Source organism: Phocoena sinus, chromosome 11 (assembly GCF_008692025.1).
Source record: "Phocoena sinus isolate mPhoSin1 chromosome 11, mPhoSin1.pri, whole genome shotgun sequence".
Lineage (NCBI taxonomy): Eukaryota > Metazoa > Chordata > Mammalia > Artiodactyla > Phocoenidae > Phocoena > Phocoena sinus.
Genome location: NC_045773.1, coordinates 31,609,103 through 31,632,798, shown reverse-complemented (window position 1 = coordinate 31,632,798; position 23,696 = coordinate 31,609,103). Strand labels below are relative to the sequence as shown.

The window sequence follows — 23,696 nt, the reverse complement described above, 5'->3', positions numbered from 1 at the left end:
ATGGATGCTAATAACCTCTCCTTTGGATGGGGTTGTTCGCCTTGCTCAGTGGTATTTTCAACGACGACTATAGTGAATAAAATTTAGTAAAAGTAGGCGCCTTTCACCAAGACGCTAAAGTAGGAATTTGGCAAGTTATGTTTAGAAAACCTTCAACAGGTCAAATTTTTTTCCTGCCCTTAACCAAAATGGTACAGGTTGTCCCACGGTGCTGAAGCGTCTAACCCTTAACTAAGATGGCGTTCGGAGGCTTGTTAAAAATTAGCTTGCCCTCTTTTTCTGCCCTTGTCCATCATGGCTTCCGAGGCATCGATCACGTGACTTCCGGACTACGGCGCGGGAGAGAGGGTAGGAGGGCCCTTGAAGGGTGCGCGTTCCCGTGGCGGTGCACCGGGTAGGTTTCAGTCAGAGTCACTATGGCGGCTGGCGCTGGCAAGGTAAGTAGAGGCGGCGGCGGCAAGGGAAGCTGGACCCGTCGTGGCGTCCGGGCGCCCAATCCCCGCAGCCCGTCCGCAGAGAGGTCGGCCGAGGTCGTGGCCAGTCGCGGGGGCTGGCTCGGGTGGGTTGAGAGGGGCGAAGGCTGAGGCGGGCGGGCACCGGCGGCTGACGGCCGTTTGTTTTCATGTTTGCCCCACCAGATCGGAAAGTTTTCTGCTTCGTCGGGCACAGCCTGAGGGTGTCCCACCGGCCGCGAGTGGTGGAGGCTGCGGCGGACCCAGCCCGGGGCCTCCAGGCCTCTCCCCCAACCTCCGGGCCGGCCTCCCTCCCCCACCTCCTCGTCAGCCCGGAGCTTCGGCTGCCGCCCCTGAGATGCGACCCTCGCGGGGGCGACCCTAAAAGGAGGCGGCCGGTGTGCTGAGCAGCAGCCAGGAGCCCAGGTGTTCGGGGACCAACTTCCTGCGGGTCGAGACCCCGGAGCCTCCCCCGGGTCGCGCCTCGCTCGGTCCGCACCCGCCTGCGGAGCCGGATCCCCGCCCTGGTCGCGGGGACGCCCGCCAGGTGCCCCGGAGTCCCGCCTCGGCCGCTGCCCGCGCCCCCGCCGGTCCCCGCTCCTCGTGCCAAGGACCTCAGCCACCGCCGCCTCGGCCCACGGCGGTCCGGGGACCCCGTGCCACCTCCCGGCCGGCCTCCGCGCAGCAGGGGCAATGCAGACTGTCCCGCTGGCCGTCTAGACCCCTTAACCGCCCCCATCGCCTCTCGTCCCTCCACTCCCGAGGCCCTCGAGGACGGGCGGTGGCTGCTCAGAGGTGCTCAGCTACACCACCCTTCTTCCACCCGAAAGGACCTTTCTGGCCGCACCGACCCTTTCTTCATGCTGCAGTGCTGCAACATTTCCGCCACCGAGGGGGGAAAGCGGCCGCGATCCCAAACAAAACACAAGAATTGGTGTGTGACTCATCTGGTTGTATACCTCCAGTCCTCAAACTGTCTTCTAGGAGTTTTCTTGGCCGAAGCTGTCCAATGTTTGAGCCTTTTGTTCCCAGGGAAGAAGATGGACTGAAAGCTGCCGGTTGGGGACTTTTTGTGATCAGGGCCCTGCTGGGTTTTAAAGGAGGTGATGGGGCTTGCGCTGGCTTGTCTTCCCACCGCAGTGAAGAGTTTTTGATGTTCACTGGTTATGCTTAGACAATGTGCAGTCTGCTTTAATTTAAAATTTGGGGGGGGATAGGGGTATAGGCTTGTGAAGGGCAGTCCGGATCCGGTGGAACTCCTCTTTGTCCCTGGTAGGAGAGACACCCCAAGTCTGTCCTCGATGCCGTCAGCCTTGGCCATCTTCACTTGTCGCCCGAACTCACACCCGTTTCAGGAGCGTCATGTCTACCTGGACGAGCCTATTAAAATCGGCCGCTCGGTGGCCCGCTGTCGACCAGCACAGAATAATGCTACCTTTGATTGCAAAGTGCTGTCAAGGAACCATGCTCTCGTCTGGTTTGATCACAAGACGGGCAAGGTAATGTCACTACGTTGTCTAACAATTGTTGCTTTTCGTTTCCCTTTGCCCCTTCTGCATAATGAACGTGGGATCCCAGGGCTTGCACCCAGAGGAGACTTTCAGCAAGGCCATGAAACCAACTTTTTGTGTGTCTGGTTCTAGTGGAAATTTGATTGAGGTGGTTGAATAGAAAACAGAGAAGGTATTGTTAATTAAATGCCTCGAGAGGGCGATGGCATCTTGATAACGTGGTCATTCCCAGTGAAATCCCAAACCCTAATTCATTTTAGAAAACTAGATAGCGAAACTTGGCTTCTTGCTTTCAGTCTTTTTAGAAAGGTGAATTTGCAGTTCAGTGCTTGATGAAGTAAGCAGCAGTTCCCAAAGCAATGCAGGGAATCTGCGGCCGGTATTACTCTGGGGCTCAAATGACTTAGTGGTGAGACATAGTTAACACAGTAGCTTTTAGTTGAGTTCAGATCAGGGCTTTTCTAGCAAGGACAGTGTTTGTGTAAATTTATTTTGGAAGATTTGATACATATTTACCTACGAAGGGATAATTTGCAATTATCAAAGCCAATTTAATTAAGCATGAACAACTAACTTTACGATTTCAGAGTTTTGTTTGCAGGTTGGGTGAACGTATACCAATTGCTTTTGAAAATCACTTTTTGATGTTCTCTTCAGCGCTTAATAAAAGCACTTAATGCCTACTTACAGAGGTGATATTTAAAAATCAGTGTTAAAAATTAATTTATTTTCTGAAATTATATCCAGCTCTATCAGTTATTGCATTACGTGGATGTGATAGCTTGAATTTAGCGCTCTTCATTATAAGTGACTGACGATTTTAGCATTTTTATGTTGGCATCCTAATTAACTATACATGTGGTTGCTTATATTGTAAGAATACAAGAAAAAAATTGAGTAAGACCCTTTCAAGTTTTAAAACTATCTCTGTGTGAGGAGAATATACTAAAGAGCTCATGTTTGTGCTTAAACCTCAAGTTTTAGTTAAGCTACTGAATTAGTTCCAACTTAGAGTAAGTTATGTAAGACTAATAAGAATATCTCCGGTTTCACCTCCTGACTTTTTGGTCCCTCTTTCTGAGTTAAATGATTAAGTCTTTTTTAAAAGAAGAATTTAAGTCTTTTACAAGAGTACTGTTTTGAAATGAAAGAAACCTGAGCCTCAAAAGGAAGAGAGAAAGCGTTACTTCTGAATTAAGGAATTATTATATAAATCGTTTTTCAGAGAAAGGAGGAAAAGATTGCCCAAGTGCTGTGTGCTTGCGTAATATCTATATCCTACTCTGTATGTAGGATAAAAACTAAAAAGTATGTTAATTTTTCTGTATAACACCAGATGCTCATTTATTTACCTGTGGAACAGATCCTTTTTTCTCCCTGGAAAGTAAAGTTTGGGTGCCTGAAAGACCTCATAGGTTACCTATAGTAATTTAAAGAACTCATCTTTCCGGCAGTCAAATTCAAACATAGATAGTTGCCTTAATCAGCTTTTACATTTTTGTCCTTTTATGTCCCTGGGCAACAGTTAAGGTGAAACTTAATCAGGTAATACGTTTCTTAAAGTACATTGCAAATGTACCTTCTTTGATTTATTTTGAGATGACTAAGGATAGATCAATAGTGAGTGTTTATTGTATAAATTGAAATATGTTGAAATTTTGAATGAAATTTGTTATTAGAAAACCTTGTCTTTAAAGGATATGCAGCTTATTTCTACCATTTGAACTTTTTTTTCTTTCTAAAACATACTCAGGATGTGAGGCCTTTACTTTAGGGGTAGATATAGCTATTGATTATTTTACCACCTACCACTTAGTCTATTTAAAGCAACCTGTCAGATATTGCCATGTGATCAAATTGTTTTAAGAATTAACTATTTAAAGTTTAGGTTTGGACAGACAGTAGGTTGTTGTTTTTTTTTTTAATCTTTTAATTTGTTCTCAGCAGGAGAAATAAGGAAAAGTACACCTACTCAGCCTTTCCTGAAGCATAAGTCCCTCTTCTATTATTTTTAAAAAAAATTTTTCTATCTATCTATTATTTTTGGCTGCGTTGGGTCTTCCTTGCTGCACGTTCGATTTCTCTAGTTGCGGCGAGCAGGGGCTACTTTTCGTTGCAGTGTGCAGGCTTCTCATTGTGGTGGCTTCTGTTAGGGAGTGCGGGCTCCAGGCACGCAGGCTTCAGTAGTTGTGGCACGAGGGCTCAGTAGTTGTGACTCATGGGCTCTAGAGTGCAGGCTTAGTAGTTGTGGCACTCGGGCCTCGTTGCTCCGGGCACGTGGGATCTTCCCCGACCAGGGCTCGAACCCTTGTCCCCTGCGTTGGCAGGCGGATTCCTAACCACGGTGCCACCAGGGAAGCCCCAGACAGTAGGTTTTGATTGAGCATCTGTTATGTGCCAGGTAGCGTGAGGTACACAGTTACAAAGAAAACCCACAATTAGACCAAATATCATTTATTGTTTTCTCTGTAATAAATTTCCGGTATGAGGATTTGTTACAATTTTATCATAACAGAAGTCCCTAGGGCCTAATATATTTTCCCAGCAAATTTCTTCCTACAACACTAGAATCCCCTCCTTCTTTAAGCATTGCCTCAGGCATGTTCTTTTTGTTTGTTTGTTTTTTTCCTCAGACATCTTTAAACTTCAGTTTTCTCTTCTGGGGATAATAATAGTACCTACTGTTGTTTCCAGCATTGAGATAGTCATGTAAATCACTTAGCACCCTGTTCCTGGCCCTTAATAAGGGCTCAGTCCTTAGAGAAGAGGGTGTTTGGGGTCAGGGGGAAAGGGAACCATCTAGGCAGGTCTTTGCAATTTGCTGTAGTGCTGTGGAATCTCAGGAAGGTAATGAGACATTTTTTTCTTTCATGTGATGGCATAGGTGGAAGTAATTTTTAAAATTGAAACATGTGAAGAACTTTGCCCCCAATTGGCACCTTACCTGGGAAGTGGAAAATTGGGGTAATATGCCCTTTGGTTGACTTTGAATTTGTGAGTGTTGCATTCTGCATTCATCATTATGGGAGAACCATTAAAAGCTGGAAGAAATTATAAACACTTAAAACTTTCTGATTATTCAAGTAATACATGTTTATTGTAGGAAATTTGCAGAGTGTAGGCAGATGGAAATCTATGTGACATTTTTTAATGCTAAGTTCATGGAATGTGTTATGGTACTTAAAACCTGCATGCTGGAGGGTGACAGGTTTGCCAGAGAGTGGAATTTAATAAGCTTCCCCAAATCACCTACTCAGGGATGTAGCAGTTGGATATTGCCCTGCTTGGTTTCTGGCCCTGTGTATCATCCTTCACTCCTTTTTGGAGGTCATACTCTTCAAATTAGATGGCAGATTATAGGATGGTCATTAACCCTTCTATTGACTCAAGGTACCACTGAACAAGCAAATCTACCCATATGGTGGTTACATAGAAGAGATAGTAAGTGGACTGCCTCCTTCTGATTTGGATGGCCCTATTTGATTTGAGGCTTTGTGGACCAGCGATAGTCTAGTGGTGGACACAGTAGTTTATTTCCAGTCTCACTGTAGTTTACCTAGTAGTAAGTAGTAGTAGTAGTTGTCTACTTCCAGGTTCACTTTTTTACTTAAATTCAGCACTTATTTTTGGGCACCTGTTCTATCATGATCTGTTTCAGTGGAGAGCATAGTGGTGGGGTGGGGGCATGGGGGGAAAATGATGAGAATTGGTAAGAAATTGTTACTCCTTTTTAGGGGCTTATATTTGGATAGAGAGGGTGACTAAACACCTTGAGAACAGTTGATTTGAGATAAGACAGTATTATATAAGTTGAAATGGCAAGAGAGTGGTGGTGTTTGAATTAGACTTCAAAACAGGAGTGGACAGGTACAGGTTAAGAAAGGGTGCTTTTATGGGTTGTGTTTGTGTGTGAGGGGATGAGGGTGGAATAAAACAGACAAAAGCAAGTTATTTTGAATGATTTGGACATCTTCCAAACACTGAGGAAACTGATTTTGTTGGATAGAAGGTCTTGGATAGTAGCTATGGGTGAACATTCGTTGTGTGTGGTGTTTTCATGTTTCTGCCTTGTTTTTGGAATTAGTTTTCAGACCTTGGAGGAGAAGGTCTCTGCCTTATGTGTCTGTTTCCTATTATTTCTTGTTAAGTAGATGTTGAGTAACTGAAGCTGAGTAGATACCCTGGTGCCAGGTTGTGGAATGCCTTTGTTGCCAAACTAAGGGCATGGACCCATGGGTTATGGAAGGCCCAGGAGAGTTCTATGCCGAGCATTGACATACCAAAACCATTATTTAAGAGTGATAAAACGTCCACGTGTAGAGAGGCATGGAGCAAGTAAAAACGGGTAACTGTTAGCTTAACTAAACTTATTGTGTACATTGTACCATGCCCTGTTCTAAATGCTTTACGTGTTAACTTATTTAATACTTAAATATCTAAGATAGGTGCTTATTTTTCCCATATTAACATATGAGGAAATTAAGGCACAGAGTGATTAGATTAGGTTAACTTGCCCAAGTTCATATAGCTAATAAATGGTAGAGGTGGGATTTGAACTGAGGTTTTCTGACCCTTGAATCCAAGCTCTTAACCGTTTTGCTATTCCAAGGCTTTGTAAAATTTTAGATATGATGTCATGTTGTAGGGGTGTGGGCCGGGTTAATAGTAGGAAAGAAAATGACTAAATGCCAGAAAATGAAAAAAGACAAATGTGTTAACTTGTCTGTTAGGACTTCAGCAAAGAGAGAAGGTCTGTATGGACTGGAGATTTTAGGAAAGGTTTCATGGATAGATGGTTTCATGGACGAGATGCAATTTGAGCTAGACCTTAGGACTTTTTGAATAGGGCAGAATGTAGATGGAGTCAGTCGGAAAGGAGTTTTGGGTGGGAAGAATTGCTCAAGTAAAGGCATAGAAGCAGGAATGATGTGGCACGTTTCAAGGACATTGCAAGAAAGTCACTGCAAAGGAGAAATCTGCAGAATTTGACAACCAGGATTGTTTCTTCCTTCTTCCTTCCATATGACTGCAAAGATCCTGGCCTCAGCTTCTGGGGAGAGTGGCAGATCATACGTTCATTGATTTTGTTTGTATTATGTTTCAACAGATATCTGGTTTTTTTTTGTTTGTTTGTTTTTGTTTTTATTTACAGAAGTTACAAAGGTCATTAAGAGAAAGACATGTATTTGACATGTTATATTTAATGTGCATTAATGTAAACGTGTTCAGAAGGCCTGGTTATGTATCCACAGCACATCATCATTTCCTTCTATGTTACTTTTAACAGTAGTGGAAAGTTAATGAAATATTTTGTCTATTATTTCAAGTTGTTAAAAATATGGTTGGTGTATACACTTAAAACATTTTTGTTCTACTTAGTTATTTGACTTTACTCCTTGGCTTAAATTTATTCTTTACCTTCTCAGGCTCCTGTTCGGTATTTATGTTAGAGCTTAGTATCTATTCTCTTTTATAAATAGGGAGGAGGGTGTCTGTCATTTAGAGTTTTAAGTGAAAAGATTGTGAGATTGGTTCTTAATGTATATCAGTTACTTGAATCCAGAAAAATGGTGGCATTTGTTAGCTGCAGAAATGTTCTAAGGACTCTTTCCTGCCCATGCTTCTCTCACTACCACTACCAGTAGATGAGCAGTTTATACGCCTGCTCAAAATCTAGGTTGTTTGCCCCTTTAATTTTTTTTTTGCCCCATTAATTTTTAACATGATATACAAAACCTTCAAAATCATCTCTCATTCCTTTTTTTTTCCTGCTTCGTTTTCTATTACTGTTTTTTTCCTTTGCCCCAGACTCTGTGCAGTAGCTATGTGACAGTGCTCATTGTTCCTAGAAAAAGTGCCATTTTTGCTGTTTTGACTTCCAGAATGCCTTTTCCCCTTCATCCTAGTTCCAATGTGACACCTTCCCTGACTCCCACTGAGGAATTAATTGCTTCTTCCTCTATACTCCCATAGAACTTTGTATATAATTTCGTTATGAGACACAGCAAAATAATTATGACGCAAATGCGCTATTGCTCTGCCAGATGTGAGCTCTTGAGAACAAGGGAATAGGCACTACATAAATGCTTGAATGAGTGAAATGTGAACAATGGAGCAGTTTCTGTTTCTGCAGACCCTGAGGAGGGTCAAAGAGCAGAAGGTCATTCGAGTTAGTTCTCAGTTTGAGATCATGGACTCAGTTTCCAATACATGGTGTTTGTATAAATCATTACTTATTGAGAATTTGCAGTGTGCAAGACACTTTGCCGAGTGTTTTGGTATCTTAGATAATCTTGTGATTGGTGATATTATGAATTTTGAGCCATTACATATATATCCATTCTCATGCAAAATAATACTTTTAAGGGTTTAATGATATTCAGAATGCTTTCTTATTTCACTTGATCTGTATAACACTTAGGAGGTAGGTAGAGCAACACAGACTGGCTCCATTTTATGAAAAAAGAGTTTGCTGTTTAGAGGTTATTTGCACAAGGTCATCTCTTAGTAACTGTGGAGAGTTGGAACCAGAATCTAGATTGTTTCCCTCTGAGATAAAAGCCAACTGCTAGACATTTATTCTGAACTATCTTATTATGGAATGAACAATTATTGTAATGAAAATCTGTCTTTTGCTCTCTTGAAGGGTAATCTAAGCTATTATTTTCTGGAAGTATAACTAAAAAGCTTGTCATATGACAGACTTTCAAAGACTGAGAGAATCTGAGTTAATTATTTCTCTGAGTCAGCTAGCATTTTTTAAACATACCCCTACTACTCCTAGCAATAAATATATTTTTTCTTACGTTTGCATTCATGCAACTGATTTGGATTTGAGTGTTTATGCAAATGGATGAAACAGCCTTGGAAAAACTTGTGTGCCGTGTAAATTTTTAATTCTTTAAAGAGAATAGCTGACAGGTGTAAAGAAAAAAAGTAAAGTTTATATAGGCACTTGAAAACATGGAAGCCTTTGGTGATTCTGCTGTATTCTTTGTCAAATATGTAATCTGGGTTAGATTTTCATTTAAAGACATTGGAAACTTTGTTTTCTTATTTATTTGCATTAAAGTTTTATCAATACTTTCAGGCTTATGATTTTATCTACATTTATAACTACTGACTTATTCTAGCTGAGTCAAGTAGAAATGAATTTCCAATATGGACCTTCAAGCTATTCTTCCTTTTTTTATTTTTCACTTATAAAAATAATGGATACATTCTCATAAAAATTGAAGCAATAAGGACGTATGTGGAGTATATATATGTCCTCCTTCACATAGGTACCTCTTATCCTCTTCCCTTCCTCTAGAAGTAACTTTTGTTATTAGTTTGGTATGTAATTTTCAGAGCTTTTTCTGTGCATTTGTCTACTTGGGTATGTAGATAAGTAAGGTTTTTTGTTGTTGTTACTTTTTTTTCATAAGCAATTGGATCATAATTTTAAATGTACTTTTTAGCTGATGATATCAAGTGAATTATGCTCAGCTTATCTGAAATGTGTTAATATGCTCTAGGTTGTGGCCAGCATCCAGACTGCTGTAAAATTAATATCATTTTTTTGAGCACTTACCAGGTGGTATACTGAGTTTTATATGCATTATCTCATTTAATCCTCACAACAGACTTTTGAATTTGTTAGTGGTATTATCCTCAGGATGAGAAAGCTGAGCTTCAGGAAGGTGAAGGAATTTGTTCAGGGTAGCACAGAGAGTGGTGAAGTCAGGATTTGAACCCCAGTCATCTGATTGCAGAATGCATGCTCTTGATCGCTCTGTTGCTTGCTACCTCAGCACCTCCGCACAGTTAGTCATTGTTAATCTCATCACCAACCAGTTAGTGAGCAATAGATCAAAAGAAAAAAATATATTGAAATAAAAACCTTATTGTCTATTAACTCGTAGATATTTTGGTAGTAAATCTGTGTAGAGTTTTAATTGAAGATCAGTTCCTCAAACAATATTTATTTATTACTTAAAATTTTACAATTTGAAAAAAACACCTCTACATGTAAAGATATTAGAGTATCACTGTTCAGATACTATAATATATTAAAAAAGATACTCTTTCATTGGATAATTTTTTAGTATGCTTTATTTTTATTGAGGTATAGTTGATTTACAAAATATAAGTTTCAGGTGTACAACATAGTGGTTCACAATTTTTCAAGGTTATACTCCATTTAAAGTTATTATAAAATATTGGCTATATTCCCTGTGCTGTAGTTTATCCTTATAGCTTATGTATTTTATTCATAGTAGTTTGTACCTCTTAATCCCCTACCCCTATCTTTTCCCTCTCCGCACTGGTAACCACTAGTTTCTTCTCTGTATCTGTGAGTCTGTTTCTGTTTGTTATATTCATTGGTTTATTTTTTAAATTCCACATATAAGTGATAATATGCAGTATTTGTCTTTCTCTTTCTGACTTATTTCACTAAGCATAATACCCTCCAGGTCCATTCATGTTGTTGCAGATGGAAAAATGTCATTCTTTTTTATGGCTTAGTAGTATTCTGTTGTACATATATGCCACACCTTCTTTATCCATTCATCTGTTGATGGACATTTATTTTGCTTCCATGTCTTGGCTATTGTAAACAATGCTGCTATGAACATTGGGGTGCATGTATCTTTTTGAATTAGTGTTTTTGGGGTTTTTTGTTTTTGGCTATACACCCAGGAGTGGAATTGCTGGATCATATGGTAGTTCTCTTTTCAGTTTTTTGAAGAGTCTTCGTATTGTTTTCCACAGTGACTACACCAATTTACAGTCCCACCAACAGTGTACAAGAGTTCCCTTCTTTCCACATCCTTCATTGGATAATTTCTAAGTATAGTATGTTTGGAGGTTGTATTTTAAATTATATATGTGACCTCCCCCTATAAGTAAATCTAATTTAGAAAAAAATGAATATATTTGGTTTTTTAACTTTAAATATAGAAATATTAACTGTATTATTAGATGCCAGTTATGTTTCCTTCCACTTCAGAAGTTCAGGGATAGAAGATAAGATAATGCTGTATGTTACTAGTATAGCAATGGTAGTTATGCTTGTAGAATAAACAAAATTTGTAGCTCTGAATTTTTTGGAAAATTTTGCGTAGTAAAAAGGAATGATACAGAGTTATCATATAAGCCAGCAATTCTACTCCTTTGTATATACCCAAGAGAAATCAAAACATATGTCCACACAAAAACTTGTACAAATGTTCATTGTAAAAAAGAAAAAACCAACCCAATGTCCTTCAACTGATGAGTGGGTAAATAAAATGTGGTATACTATATAAAGGAATATTATTTGGTAATTAAAAGGAATGAAATATTGATACATACTACAACATGGATGAACCTTGAAAACACTATGTTCAGTGAAAGGCCACATACTGTTTAATTCTGTTTATATGAAATGTGTAGGATAGGCAAATCCATAGAGAGAAAGTAGATTAGTGGTTTCCAGGAGCAGGAGGTGATAGTTAATTTTATATGTCAACTTGGTGAGGCCGTGGTGTGCAGTTTTTGGTTAAATACCAGTCTAGATGTTGCTGTGAAGGTATTTTAAAAATGTGATTAACGTTTAAATCAGTAGGCTTTGAATAAAGCAGATTACCCTCCAGAATGTGAGTCTTATCCAATTAGTTGAAGGCCTTAAGAGAAAAGACTGAGGTTCCCCCAAAGAAGGAATTCTGCCTTCAGAGAGCCATCTTACTCAAGACAGCAACAGCACTTCTTCCCTTCTCAAGCCGGCTGGCCTGCCCTGCAAATTTCAGTTGACAGCCCCCAGAATGTTATGTGAGCTAATTAAAATAAATCTCTCTCTCTGTATATATATACATCCTACTGGCTCTGTTTCTCTGGAGAACCCTGAGTAATGTTATACATGGAGTGACTGCTGAATGGGTACAGGTTTCTCTTTGGGATGACCAAAATGTTATAAAAATGATTGTGGCATTTAAAAAATTTTTTAAAAATCGTGGTGATGGTTGCTCTGAATTGTACACTTTAGATTGGTGAATTGTATGGTGTGTGAATTATATCTCAAAATGCTCTTATAAAAAAAGAGGACTGGGCTTCCCTGGTGGCACAGTGGTTGAGAGTCCGCCTGCCGATGCAGGGGACATGGGTTCGTGCCCCGGTCCAGGAAGATCCCACATGCCGCGGAGCGGCTGGGCCCGTGAGCCATGGCCGCTGGGCCTGCGCGTCCGGAGCCTGTGCTCTGCAGCGGGAGAGGCCACAGCAGTGAGAGACCCGCGTACCGCAAAAAAAAAAGAGGACTGTTAGATGGAGTCATAGGTTAGTGAAAGCAGGTTAGTGTGGAGGAAGTGGAAGAATGTAGAGTTCAGTGTGGATAGTCTAGCAGAGCAGCTTTTGAAGTACTGTGTGGCTTAATTTCTGTCACTAGTTTCTTAGTGTGAATGTCTTACTCTTGGTTAGACTTTTTTTTATTGAATTTAGTAGATGGTGTTTCGAAATTTAACTACATTTGTTGAAACAAAAGTCTAACCAAGAGTAAGATATGAATACTGAAGAGGTAGAGACAAAATTTTGGTATTATTGAGAAGCTCTAGTGCCAAAGTCTTAATGTGGGAGTTGAGAAATGGTTGGAAAGATGCAATTTATAAGTCCCAGTCTGAACGTGGGAATCTTAAGATATTAATTTTTCTCACCAGTGCATCTTTTGCATATGCAGGCCTATAGAGCATGGTAAAATATTGTTAGAATGAATGGTGTTGTCTTGACTAGAAGGAAGTAGTCGTTTAAATTATAGTTGAACTTAAACTGGGACCATTCCTAGTCCTTAACAAGTATCTGAGTGTCTCATGTGTGCAGTGTAGTGCCCAGCAGATAGTACTGAAAAATATAGTTACAATACAAATAAGTCCAACAATAGAAGTATCTACGAATCATAGTTTCCAAGGAGCTAAGGGAGTGATGTATTCCTTCCCTAGGGTTGGGGGCAGCAAATATGGAAGGAATGAAGAGGGCTTCATAGACAAAGTTGTTTTTAAGCTACTGTATGAAGAGTGAGCATTTACTCTCTGTATAAAATAGAGCAGGGCATTCCAGCCCCAGGGAATAGTGTGTGTTTAAGGCAGAAAAGCCTGAAGAGAATGATGTATTCTGGGAAATGCAAACCCAGAAGTTAGCAGAATTGAGGAGGGGAAGATAGAGCTGCTATCAAATCTTTGGGGTCATTGAACACTGCTGGTAGAAGTTTTAGGGTTGGACTACCTGAGTTGGAATCCTGGCTCCATTGCTTGCCAGGTGTGTGACCTTGAGGAGTCTCTGTGCCTTAGTTTTCCTCATCTAAAAATGAGGCTAATAGTGAGATTCACCTCATAGGATTGTTGTAGAGATCATGGGAATTCTTGTAAAGCAGTTAGCAGAATGTTTGGCACAGAATAAGTACAAACAGTCCCTGATTTACAGTAGTTCAATTTAGGATTTTTCGACTTCATGATGGTATGAAAGTGATAATACATTCAGTAGAAACAGTACTTAAGATTTTGATCTTTTCCTGCAAAATGTGGTATGATACTCCCTTGTGGTGCCGGGCAGCGACAGCAAGCCACGGCTCCCAGTCAGCTCTACAATCCCAAGGGTAAACAGCCAGTACACTTACAACCATCTGTGCCCATACAACCATTCTGTTTTTCATTTTTAGTATAATACTCAATAAATTACATGAGATATTCAACACTTTATTATAAAATAGGCTTTGTATTAGATGGTTTTTCCCAACTGTAGGCTAATATAAGTGTTCTGAGCATGTTTAAGGTAGGCTAGACTAAGCTGTGATGTTCGGTAGGTTAGGTGAATGAAATGCATTTTCAGCTTACTTACAATGGGTTTATTGGGACATAACACCATCATAAGTCTAGGAAGATCTGTGTTCAGTAGCTTGTGGCTGTTTTAATTTTTCTTTATATTTTTAGTTGGTGTGTTTGCACGGTAAGACCTGTATGCTTATTTTTTTTAATTGTTAAAAAGGTTTTCTTCTTCGAATATCTGCCTTTCGAGTCTCCTCAACTAAGTTATTTGATACCTTTGAATGTGTTAAAGAAATAGTGTGATACAGTAAAAAAAAAATTTGGTCTTTGTCCCAGGTTTCTGGCTCACAACTCCTAAAACTCGTGGAATCTCCTGAGTGATAAGAGTGTCTCTTGTATGCTAATAAGATGACTGGTGACTGGGAGCCCCTGGATAGCTTCAGGATGGTACTGGTCACCAGAAAGACTAAGTGATTAGAGGGTTGGAACTTTGGGGCCCGCTTACCAATCTCTGGGAAGAGGAGGGGTAGCAGGATGAAGATTGAGTTATATAAAAACTCTTGAACAGTGAGATTCAGGGAGCTTTTGGTTTGGTGATCACATCGAGGTGCTGGGAGGGTGGCTCACCAGAGAAAACATGGAAGCTCCTAGCCCTTTTCCTCATACCTTGCCCTTTGCAATTCTTTCATTTGACCATTCCTAAATTGTATCCGTGTTGCAAGTATCGGTGACAACCTGGGACTTTTGACTGGCGGTAGAAGTGGGGGCAGTCTTGTGGGACTGAGCCCTTAATCTTTGGGGTCTGACATTAACTCCGGGTAGATAGTGTCAGAGTTGAATTGAATTTTAGGACACTCGGCTTGTCTCAGAAAATTGGAGTAGTGTTAGAAAAGACAGCCGCACATTTGGTATCTGAAGTGTTGTGAGTAAAAGCAGTTCAAATAGTCTTCTGATTAATATCCATTGTCCAGTACTGCCAAGTTTGTATGCTTTCCCTGTTAAAAGGAATAAAAATCATTAGCATACTTGGCTTACCTTACTTGAAGATATGGAGTTAAAGGAGTTGAGTAAGTTATATGATGAGAATCTAGTTAATCAATCAGGAAACATGTAAGAGTGTATATGCTATATTAGGCAACATGGGGCATAATGAAAGTATTAAGATATCACTTCAGTCTTTGAGGAGCTTATAGTTTAATTGGGAAGCCAGACCTAGCCTCATAAACAACTAGGGAAGAATTAAGTTCTAAATGGAATTAAGAGCTCTATGTGATTAAGGTGGAGAAGGCTTGAATTGGACCCTGAAGATTTAGGATAGAAAATAACAGGTGTTGGTTTTCCCTGGTGCCGCAGTGGTTGAGAGTCCGCCTGCCGGTGCAGGGGACACGGGTTCGTGCCCCGGTCGGGGAAGATCCCACATGCTGCGGAGAAGCTAGGCCTGTGAGCCATGGCCGCTGAGCCTGCACGTCCGGAGCCTGTGCTCCGCAGCGGGAGAGGCCACAGCAGTGAGAGGCCCGCGTACTGCAAAAAAAAAAAAAAAAAGAAAATAACAGGTGTCCTTGGTGTATAAAGGTCTGCCTGAAAAGGCGTAAAGCCAGAGGGATAATCTGGAGGCAGCTGTGTGTTAAGGAGCTCTACTGCTGGATTGAGCAGGTAGTTTAGGTTAAATGACAGAGGTGAACTTGTCAGGTTCCATTACAGGAAGGCTGTGGAGGTGGGGCAATAGGGCAGAAATCTTTAGGGAACCAAGTTCCAAGCCCTGGGATTAAGAATCTTGGATTTGTAGTTTAGGGGAAAGCCATGCCTCCCCTTAACCCAGCCAAATTACCCTACTAACTAAAATGGTATGTTTTGTAGTGGGTTATGAAACACCCATCTGCTTTAATAAGCTGACTTTATAATAAAGTGATTGGAAAGTGGTGAGGATTTGATTCATAGTGAGTAGACAAAATTCGAAGTTTCCAAAGTATGATTTCTTATTTTCAAGATGGTTTCTCTCTTGGCATGTTAAAAGATTGCATTTGTGTGCCTCATTTTAAGGTAGACTTTTTTTGTCAGTCACTTTAAGTTCTGGAATAAACTTATTTAAATACCATTTCAGGGGGCTTCCCTGGTGGCGCAGTGGTTAAGAATCCACCTGCCAATGCAGGGGACACAGGTTCGAGCCCTAGTCCGGGAAGATCCCACATGCTGCGGAGCAACTAAGCCCTTGTGCCACAACTACTGAGCCTGTGCTCTAGAGCCCACAAGCCACAACTACTGAGCCTGCGTGCCAAAACTACTGAAGCCCATGCACCCTAGAGCCCGCACACTGCAACTACTGAGCCCATGCGCCACAACTACTGAAGCTCATGCACTCTAGGGCCCATGTGCAACAACTACTGAGCCCATGAGCTGCAACTACTGCAATCTGTGCGCCTAGAGCCTGTGCTCTGCAACAAGAGAAAGCACCTCAATGAGAAGCCTGTGCACTGCAACGAAGAGTAGCCCCTGGTCGCTTCAACTAGAGAAAGTCCACTTGCAGCAGTGAAGACCCAGTGCAGCCAAAAAAAGAAAGAAATTTTACTTCCCTGGTGGTCCAGTGGTAAAGAATCTGCCTTCCAACACAGGGAATGTGGGTTCTATCCTTGGTCAGGGAACTAAGATCCCACGTGCCACAGGGCAACTAAGCCTGTGCACCACTACTACTGAGCTTGCGTGCCTCAACAAGAGAGCCCGTGTGCCACAAACTACAGAGCCCACACGCTGTGGACCCTATGCTCCACAACTAAAGAAATGCCTGCTAGAGAAGCCCATGCGCCACAACTAGAGAGAAGCCTGCTAGAGAGAAGTCCATGTACCACAACTAGAGAGAAGCCTGCATGCCACAACGAGAGAGAAGCCTGCACGCTGCAACGAAAGATCCCATATGACTCAACAAACATCCTGCTTGCTGCAACTAAGAGCCCTCACAGCCAAAAAAAAAATTTGTCTTTTTTTTTTTTTTTTAAGTCTCTTGTTAGAGAATATAGACTATCTTTATGCCCTTGGTGTACGGAAGGATACCATAAATAATTCACAAAAAGAACACATTGAAGTAAAATATTGATAAATTCAAATACATTAAAATTAATTTTGTTCGTTAAAATAGAATGAAAAAAATGAAGAAAAACAACTAACAGAAGATAGTTATGTATCTTACCAATATTGTAAAATATTGGTATCCAGAATATAGAAAGAACTTGTCCAAATTAATAAGGAATACAACACAACAGAAACAATGGTCAAAAGAGACAAATAAGAATTTCACAGAAGAGGAAGAAAGAATGGATAATAAGATCAGCGTAACTAGGGAACTGTAAACGGAAACCTCGAGATACCATTTATACTCATTTTATTTTATTTTTATAAATGTATTTATTTTTGGCTGTGTTCGGTCTTTGTTGCTGTGTGCAGGCTTTCTCTACTTGCGGCGAACAGGGGCTACTCTTTGTTGCGGTGCATGGGCTTCTCATTGTGGTGACTTCTCTTGTTGAGGAGTACGGGCTCCAGGCACATGGGCTTCAGTAGTTATGGCATGTGGGCTCTAGAGCACAGGCTCAGTAGTTGTGGCACACGGGCTTAGTTGCTCCGTGGCAGGTGGGATCTTCCTGGACCAGGGATTGAATGCATGTCCTTTGCATTGGCAGGTGGATTCTTAACCACTGCGCCACCGGGAAGTCCCTATACTCATTTTAAAAGTTGGACAGTATTGGGACTTCCCTGGTGGTCCAGTGGCTAAGACTCTGCACTCCCAATGCAGGAGGTCTGGGTTTGATCCCTGGTCAGGGAGCTAGACCCCACGTGCTGCAACTAAAGATCCCGCATGCCGCAACTAAAGATCCTGCATGCCGCAAAGAAGATCCCGTGTGCTGCAGCTGAGACCCAGCACAGCCAAATAAATACATATTTAAAAAAAAATAACATCAAGTGTGGGTGACACTGTAGAGCACTGGGAACTCTCATACTCTATTGTTGATATGATCAGTTACATTGAGTTTTGAATGTTAAACCAACTTTGTGTTACTGGGATAGAATCCACTTCATTGTACTGTATTATCCTTTTATACATTGCTGGTTGATTGTTTTGTTCAGGCTTTTTGCTTCTTTCTTCATGAAGGATTAGTCTTAAATGCTTGTTAGAGTTCACCAGTGAAGTCATCTGGATCTGTTTGTGTCTTTGTGTGTGTGTGTGTGTGTGTGTGTGTGTGGAATGTTTTAAACTATGAGCTTAATTTCTCTGTTAGTTATATGGCTTTTCAGGTCTGTTTCTTCTCGCATTGACTTTGGTAGTTTTTGTCTTTCAAGAAATTTCTCTGTTTCATCTTATTTGTTGGATTTATTGGCATAAAATTATAACATTACCTTATTATCCTTTTAATATCTATAGAATCAGTAGTGATGTTACTTACCTCTCTTGTTCCCAATACTGATAATTTGTATCTTTTCTCTTTTTTTCTTTATCTTTTTGGCTAGAGAGTTATCAACTTTACTGATCTTCTTAAAGAATCAGTTATTTTAAATAGATTTTTCTTTATTATTTTCTTCTGTTATCTGTTCCATGGATTTCTGTCCTTTATTATATCCATTTTTCTGCCTTCTTCGGGTTTAATTTCCTCTTCTGTTTTTTAGTTTCTTAAATTGGAGGCTTAGATCATTGATTTAATGCTGCTTCTTTCCTAATGAAGCATGTGATGCTATAATATAAGCATTTTGATAAACAATTTGACATTGTTATAATGTTAAACTTGTATATACCTAGTGACCCAGCAGTTCTTTACCTAGATATATACTCTAGAAAAACTTCTTTACAAATCTGTATCAGGAGACATGTTCAAGCATGTTAGTAGTAGCATTTTTCATAATAGCAAAAACTGGAAATAATCCAGATGTCTATTGACAGAAATATGTAGATACTTCTTTTAGTTTACACAATAGAATACTGTACAGGAATGAACATGAATGAACAATAGCCGTATGTATCAATGTAGATGAATCTCAGAAATTTTGAATGAAAAAAGCAAGTTGCAAAGGAATACTTAGACTCTGTAGCCAGTTAGTATAAAATTTAAAAATCACAATTCTCATCCATACATCCATTTTACTACATATATAGTAATAGAGTGGTAAACATATTTCCTTGTGAGGGTGGCAGAGAGTGAATACAAAAATAGCTAAATTTTACGTAGTATATGCTGGAAAGTGTTAAATACTTTACGAATATATACTTATTTAATTCTCATAATTAAATGAGTACCTGCTGTGAAGCAGGCACTATTATTATTCTCATTTATTAGTATAGGAGCTTATAAATGAGAGTGCAGAAAACTTTAACTTCCCCAAATCATAATGCTAATAAGTGGTAAACCTTATAATCAAACTCAGGCAGTCTGGCTCTAGAGTCTGTACTTTTAACCCTTAAGCATACAGCTTGCCTCATGGGAGGGGTAGGGAGGGGGTTCTCAAGATAGATGTTAGGTACATGAATACTTCTTTTATTATTTTTTAGTTGTTATTCATATGTTTGTGTTTATTTTTGTATGTACGAACTACTTAATTAAAATTTTGAAAGAAAAATAACAAAGATCAAGCTATGTGAAATGGAATATAAGAAACATAAGCCCCCAAACTGTGTCCCAAATGGAAATGTAGGAAGTCAACACTTTCAATTTTCTCTAACATATTTCCTAGATACTAACAGATCATGAAATATTAAAAAATCACGAGTGTGTTGGCTTAGTGGTGATTCATCAGGCTTATACACTTTTTATTTGTTCACTTCTCTATAGGTGTTCCATACTTTAATAAATTCTTTATAATAAAAATATCAGATAAGATTTTTTAAATTCCACATATTTTTTTATTGCAGCAACATTACATATTTGTCTTTGTTGAGATGATCACAAGGGCATTATAAGATGAGTTATAAAGTAAGGCTGACTTTTTGAGATTCTGCTTCATTGTAAAGTCTATAAAAAGAATGAGGAATCTGTCTTTGTACTGATACGGAGAATTCTCCACGATATGTATCGTCAGGTAACAAAACAACATGATAGATGAGGCACAGAACAATGTACATAGTAATCTAGCTTTTATGCAAAGGAGGGAAAATAAGAATCTATATTTGTTGTTTATTTGCTTATGCATAAAGAGATCTGGAAGGATACAAGGGAATTAGTAACTGTGGTTACCTGAGAGTGGGTTCGGGGATGAAAACTGAGTTGATCTGAGATAAGGTGGCAGGAAGACTTTTCAGCGTATATACCTTTTTAGTTCTTTTGGAACTGTGCAACTATACCACCTATTCTAAATAAATCAACATCAATTTATTCATTTAAAAAGAAAATATGTTTACTATGGCTCTCTTAGGTAGATTCACATTTATGTCCTTTTATTTATTTGTTGGCTATAGGATACTTCCATTTCCAGGAGATTTGGTTTTATAATCTCTTGAAATAGTAGAAATTTTGGGAACACTATACCATTAATTAATAAGGGTTTAAGTTCAAAGAGAACTTTTTCAATTAGATTCTCAAAGTCTTTCCAGAATCTCCCCTTTTCCAGTGTTAGTTCTTTGATTATCTTCTGCCTCTTTTGGATGTTGTACATTTATAGGCAGAACTTTCCTTTTAATGAGGAGGCTTTTTAAAATAATACAACCTTATATTTAAACAGTTTTATAATTTATAAACTGCTTTGGTACTGTGACTTTGAGCTTTCTGACATCATTTAACTTAAAAACTAGGAAAAGTTAGGGCTTCCCTGGTGGCGCAGTGGTTGAGAGTCCGTCTGCCGATGCAGGGGACACGGGTTTGTGCCCCGGTCTGGGAAGATACCACATGCCGCGGAGCGGCTGGGCCTGTGAGCCATGGCCGCCTAGCCTGCGCGTCCAGAGCCTGTGCTCCGCGACGGGAGAGGCCACAACAGTGAGAGGCCCGCGTACCGCAAAAAAAAAAAGGAAAAGTTAGTGTTTAGATGGCCAAAGTGTTCCTTTTTTCCTTTTTTTTAATTAAAAAATTTATTTATCTGTTTACTTATTTATTTATTTATTTTTGGCTGCGTTGGGTCTTCATTGTTATGCGCAGGCTTTCTCTAGTTGCAACAAGCGGGGCTACTCTTCATTGTGGTGCACAGGCTTCTTGTTTTGAAGCACGGGCTCTAGGCACGCAGGCTTCAGTAGTTGTGGCGCTCAGGCTCTAGAGCTCAGGCTCAATAGTTGTGGCTCATGGGCATAGTTCCTCTGCAGCATGTGGGATCTTCCCGGACTAGGGCTCAAACCCGTGTCCCCTGCTTTGGCAGGCGGATTCTTAACTACTGTGCCACCAGGGAAGTTCCTGTTATGTTAGTTTCTGTTGTACAGAAAAGTGATTCAGTTGTGCATATATGCATTCTTTTCCATTATGGTTTATCACAGGGTATTGAAATAGCTCCCTTTGCTAAACAGTAGGACCTTGTTGTTTATCCATTCTATATATAATAGTTTGTATCTACTAACCCCAAACTCACAATCCACCAGCTCCCCCTCGGCAACCACAAGGCTGTTCTCTATGTCTGTGAGTCTGTTTCTGTTTGTAGATAGGTTCATTTGTGTCATGTTTTAGATTCTTCATATAAGTGATATCATGTGGTATTGGACATAACCTTTTCTTAATGACCTAATTTACTAATACCATTAGAGGTTATATGTTTTTTATCCCAGTGCTAAGTGACTTTTTAGATTAGCAGTTTTAAAATTACTGAATTATGCATTTTTATGTGTTGGTTCATCTGAGTTGTTATTTGTCAGTTTTCTAGGTCAGCCATTCCTATAGGAACTGTTTAGAAACAATAACTAAACATTTGTAAATATGAACCGATAAGGAAGCATGTGAACTTAACAGTGCATCAGCTTGGACATCTGCTCCCACACTTCTTTCCTTTCTGGTTATCAAGTGAATATGTTGTAAGTAAAATGGTGTTATTGAAATCTTTGATAAATATATTGGCGAAACCTTTTAGAATAATGTTAAGATATTTTACCTAAGATCAGGTAAAATAGATGGTCATCAGATCTCTTCAACTTTTCTTTACAGTATAAGGTATTTTGATTTCTTCAGCTTTTTTTTTAAACAATATAAGTTATTTTTGTATTACATTTAAAAATTTTTCAGTAACTATGTAACTTCATTTGTTGGACAATACATAATGGGTACTTACATAGTTCTTTCAGCAAACTATCAGTCAAATTTATCAGTCTTCTACTACCAGGTGCTAGAGATGAAAAAAGAAGTGTCTGCCCTCTTAAAATCATAAGTCTATTTGCATAAGACAATAAAAAACCTTTAGTATAATATTTTATAGTGTCATATGCCTGTGTATTATGATATTATAGAGGAAGAACAACTGATTCAGTGTGTTGATTAGTTTATGCTAGTTATACTGAGGTAATAAACAACCCAAAGAGCTCAGTGCCTTATAACAACAAAGATTTATTTCTTGCTCATGTTAAATACTTAGATAGATGGCAGCTCCATCCACAGTTGTTCTCCTTTCTGGAATTCAGGCTGAAGGAGCAACTCCTGTCTGGGACATACATGTTCTGGTAGTAGGTATTAGAAGGCGAAGAGCTATTCAGAGCCATGGAATTACAGTTAAAGTTTCTGCCCAGAAGTGGTACATGTCACTTCCACTCACATTTCATTGGCCAAAGCAAGTTATATGGCCAAACATGACATAATTGGGCAGGGAAGTGTAATTAATATTCATTTAGGAAAAATCAGTGGAATAATTGAGTACTGTCATCCGTTCTGCTACACTCAGCTTATTTCCCAACTCAGTGAAAATTATACAGCCTTGGGAGCTGTCAAAGAAGAATGCATTTAAAAAAAAAAGAAGAAGAAGAATGCATTTTAGCAAAAATAAAGTTTTCTAGTCTTTTATGAGTAGTCTAATATCCATAAGGTAAATGGTTTGTATTTCTCTCAGAGAAGAGAAAATTAAGGCCTAAAGAAATTATAATTTGAAGTAGCAATCTCCTTTTTATGAGAGAAGTCTATATCATTGATACAGTACTTAGTATCTTTTGTGAATAACTCTGACATTGAGTTATGGGGTTTAGTCATAAGTGATGTTTTTTTCCCAGACATCTATTCATCAACTTTATCTTGCCAGTTTATCTGCCTTGTCATGGACTGAATCTGTATTGATCATATTTTAAAATAAAACACTGGGATATATTAGTTCATAGGGTCAAACATTAGAGTATTTATTTATTATTGAGATATAGTTGATTTACAGTATTATGTTAGTTTCAGGTGTATGATATATTGATTCAAATTCTTTATAGATTAAACTCTACTCAAAGTTATTATAAAATATTGGCTATATTTCCTGTGCTGTACAATGTCCTCGAAGCTTATTTATTTTATATGTAATATTGATAGTTTGTACCTCTTAATCCTCTACACCAATTTTGCCCTTCTCCCCTCACCTTTCCCATTGGTAACCATTAGTTCTGTGTATCTGTGAGTCTGTTTCTGTTTGTTATATTAATTGGCTTGTTTTATTTTTTAGATTCCACATGTAAGTGATAACAAATAGTATTTGTCTTTCTTTGACTTATTTCTGTAAGCGTAATAACCTCTAGGTCCATTCATGTTGTTGCAAATGGAAAATTTTTCATTCTTTTTTATGACTGAGTGCTGTTCCGGTGTGTGTGTGTGTGTGTGTGTGTGTGTGTGTGTGTGTGTGTGTGTCTTTTGATGGACACTTAGGTTGCTTCCATATTTTGGCTATTATAAATAATGCTGTTGTGAACGTTGGAGTGCAAGTATCTTTTTGATTTAGTGTTTTCATTTTCTTTGGCTATATACCCAGGAGTGGAATTGCTGGATCATATGGTAGTTCTATTTTTAGTTTTTTGAGGAACCTCCATACTGTTTTACATAGTGACCACCAATTTACAT

General features: G+C 39.3%; 1 protein-coding gene across 39 annotated transcripts in view; it reads left to right on the top strand.

Annotated features, from left to right (window-relative positions):
- Nucleotides 1–23,696, top strand: part of SLMAP (sarcolemma associated protein) — a 152,813-nt gene continuing 129,117 nt past the window's right edge. For 36 of the 39 annotated variants that reach the window (XR_004352364.1, XM_032650517.1, XM_032650515.1 and 33 more), the window contains exon 1: nucleotides 1,718–1,951. Coding sequence is in view for 37 of the 39 variants with exons in the window: in XM_032650517.1 (XP_032506408.1) it covers nucleotides 1,754–1,951 (198 nt within the window). In the remaining 2 variants the exon portion in view is untranslated. Of the gene's footprint in view, nucleotides 438–638; nucleotides 1,952–23,696 lie in introns of those variants that run through there. The other 3 variants (XM_032650488.1, XM_032650490.1, XM_032650518.1) reach the window with 3 other exon arrangements.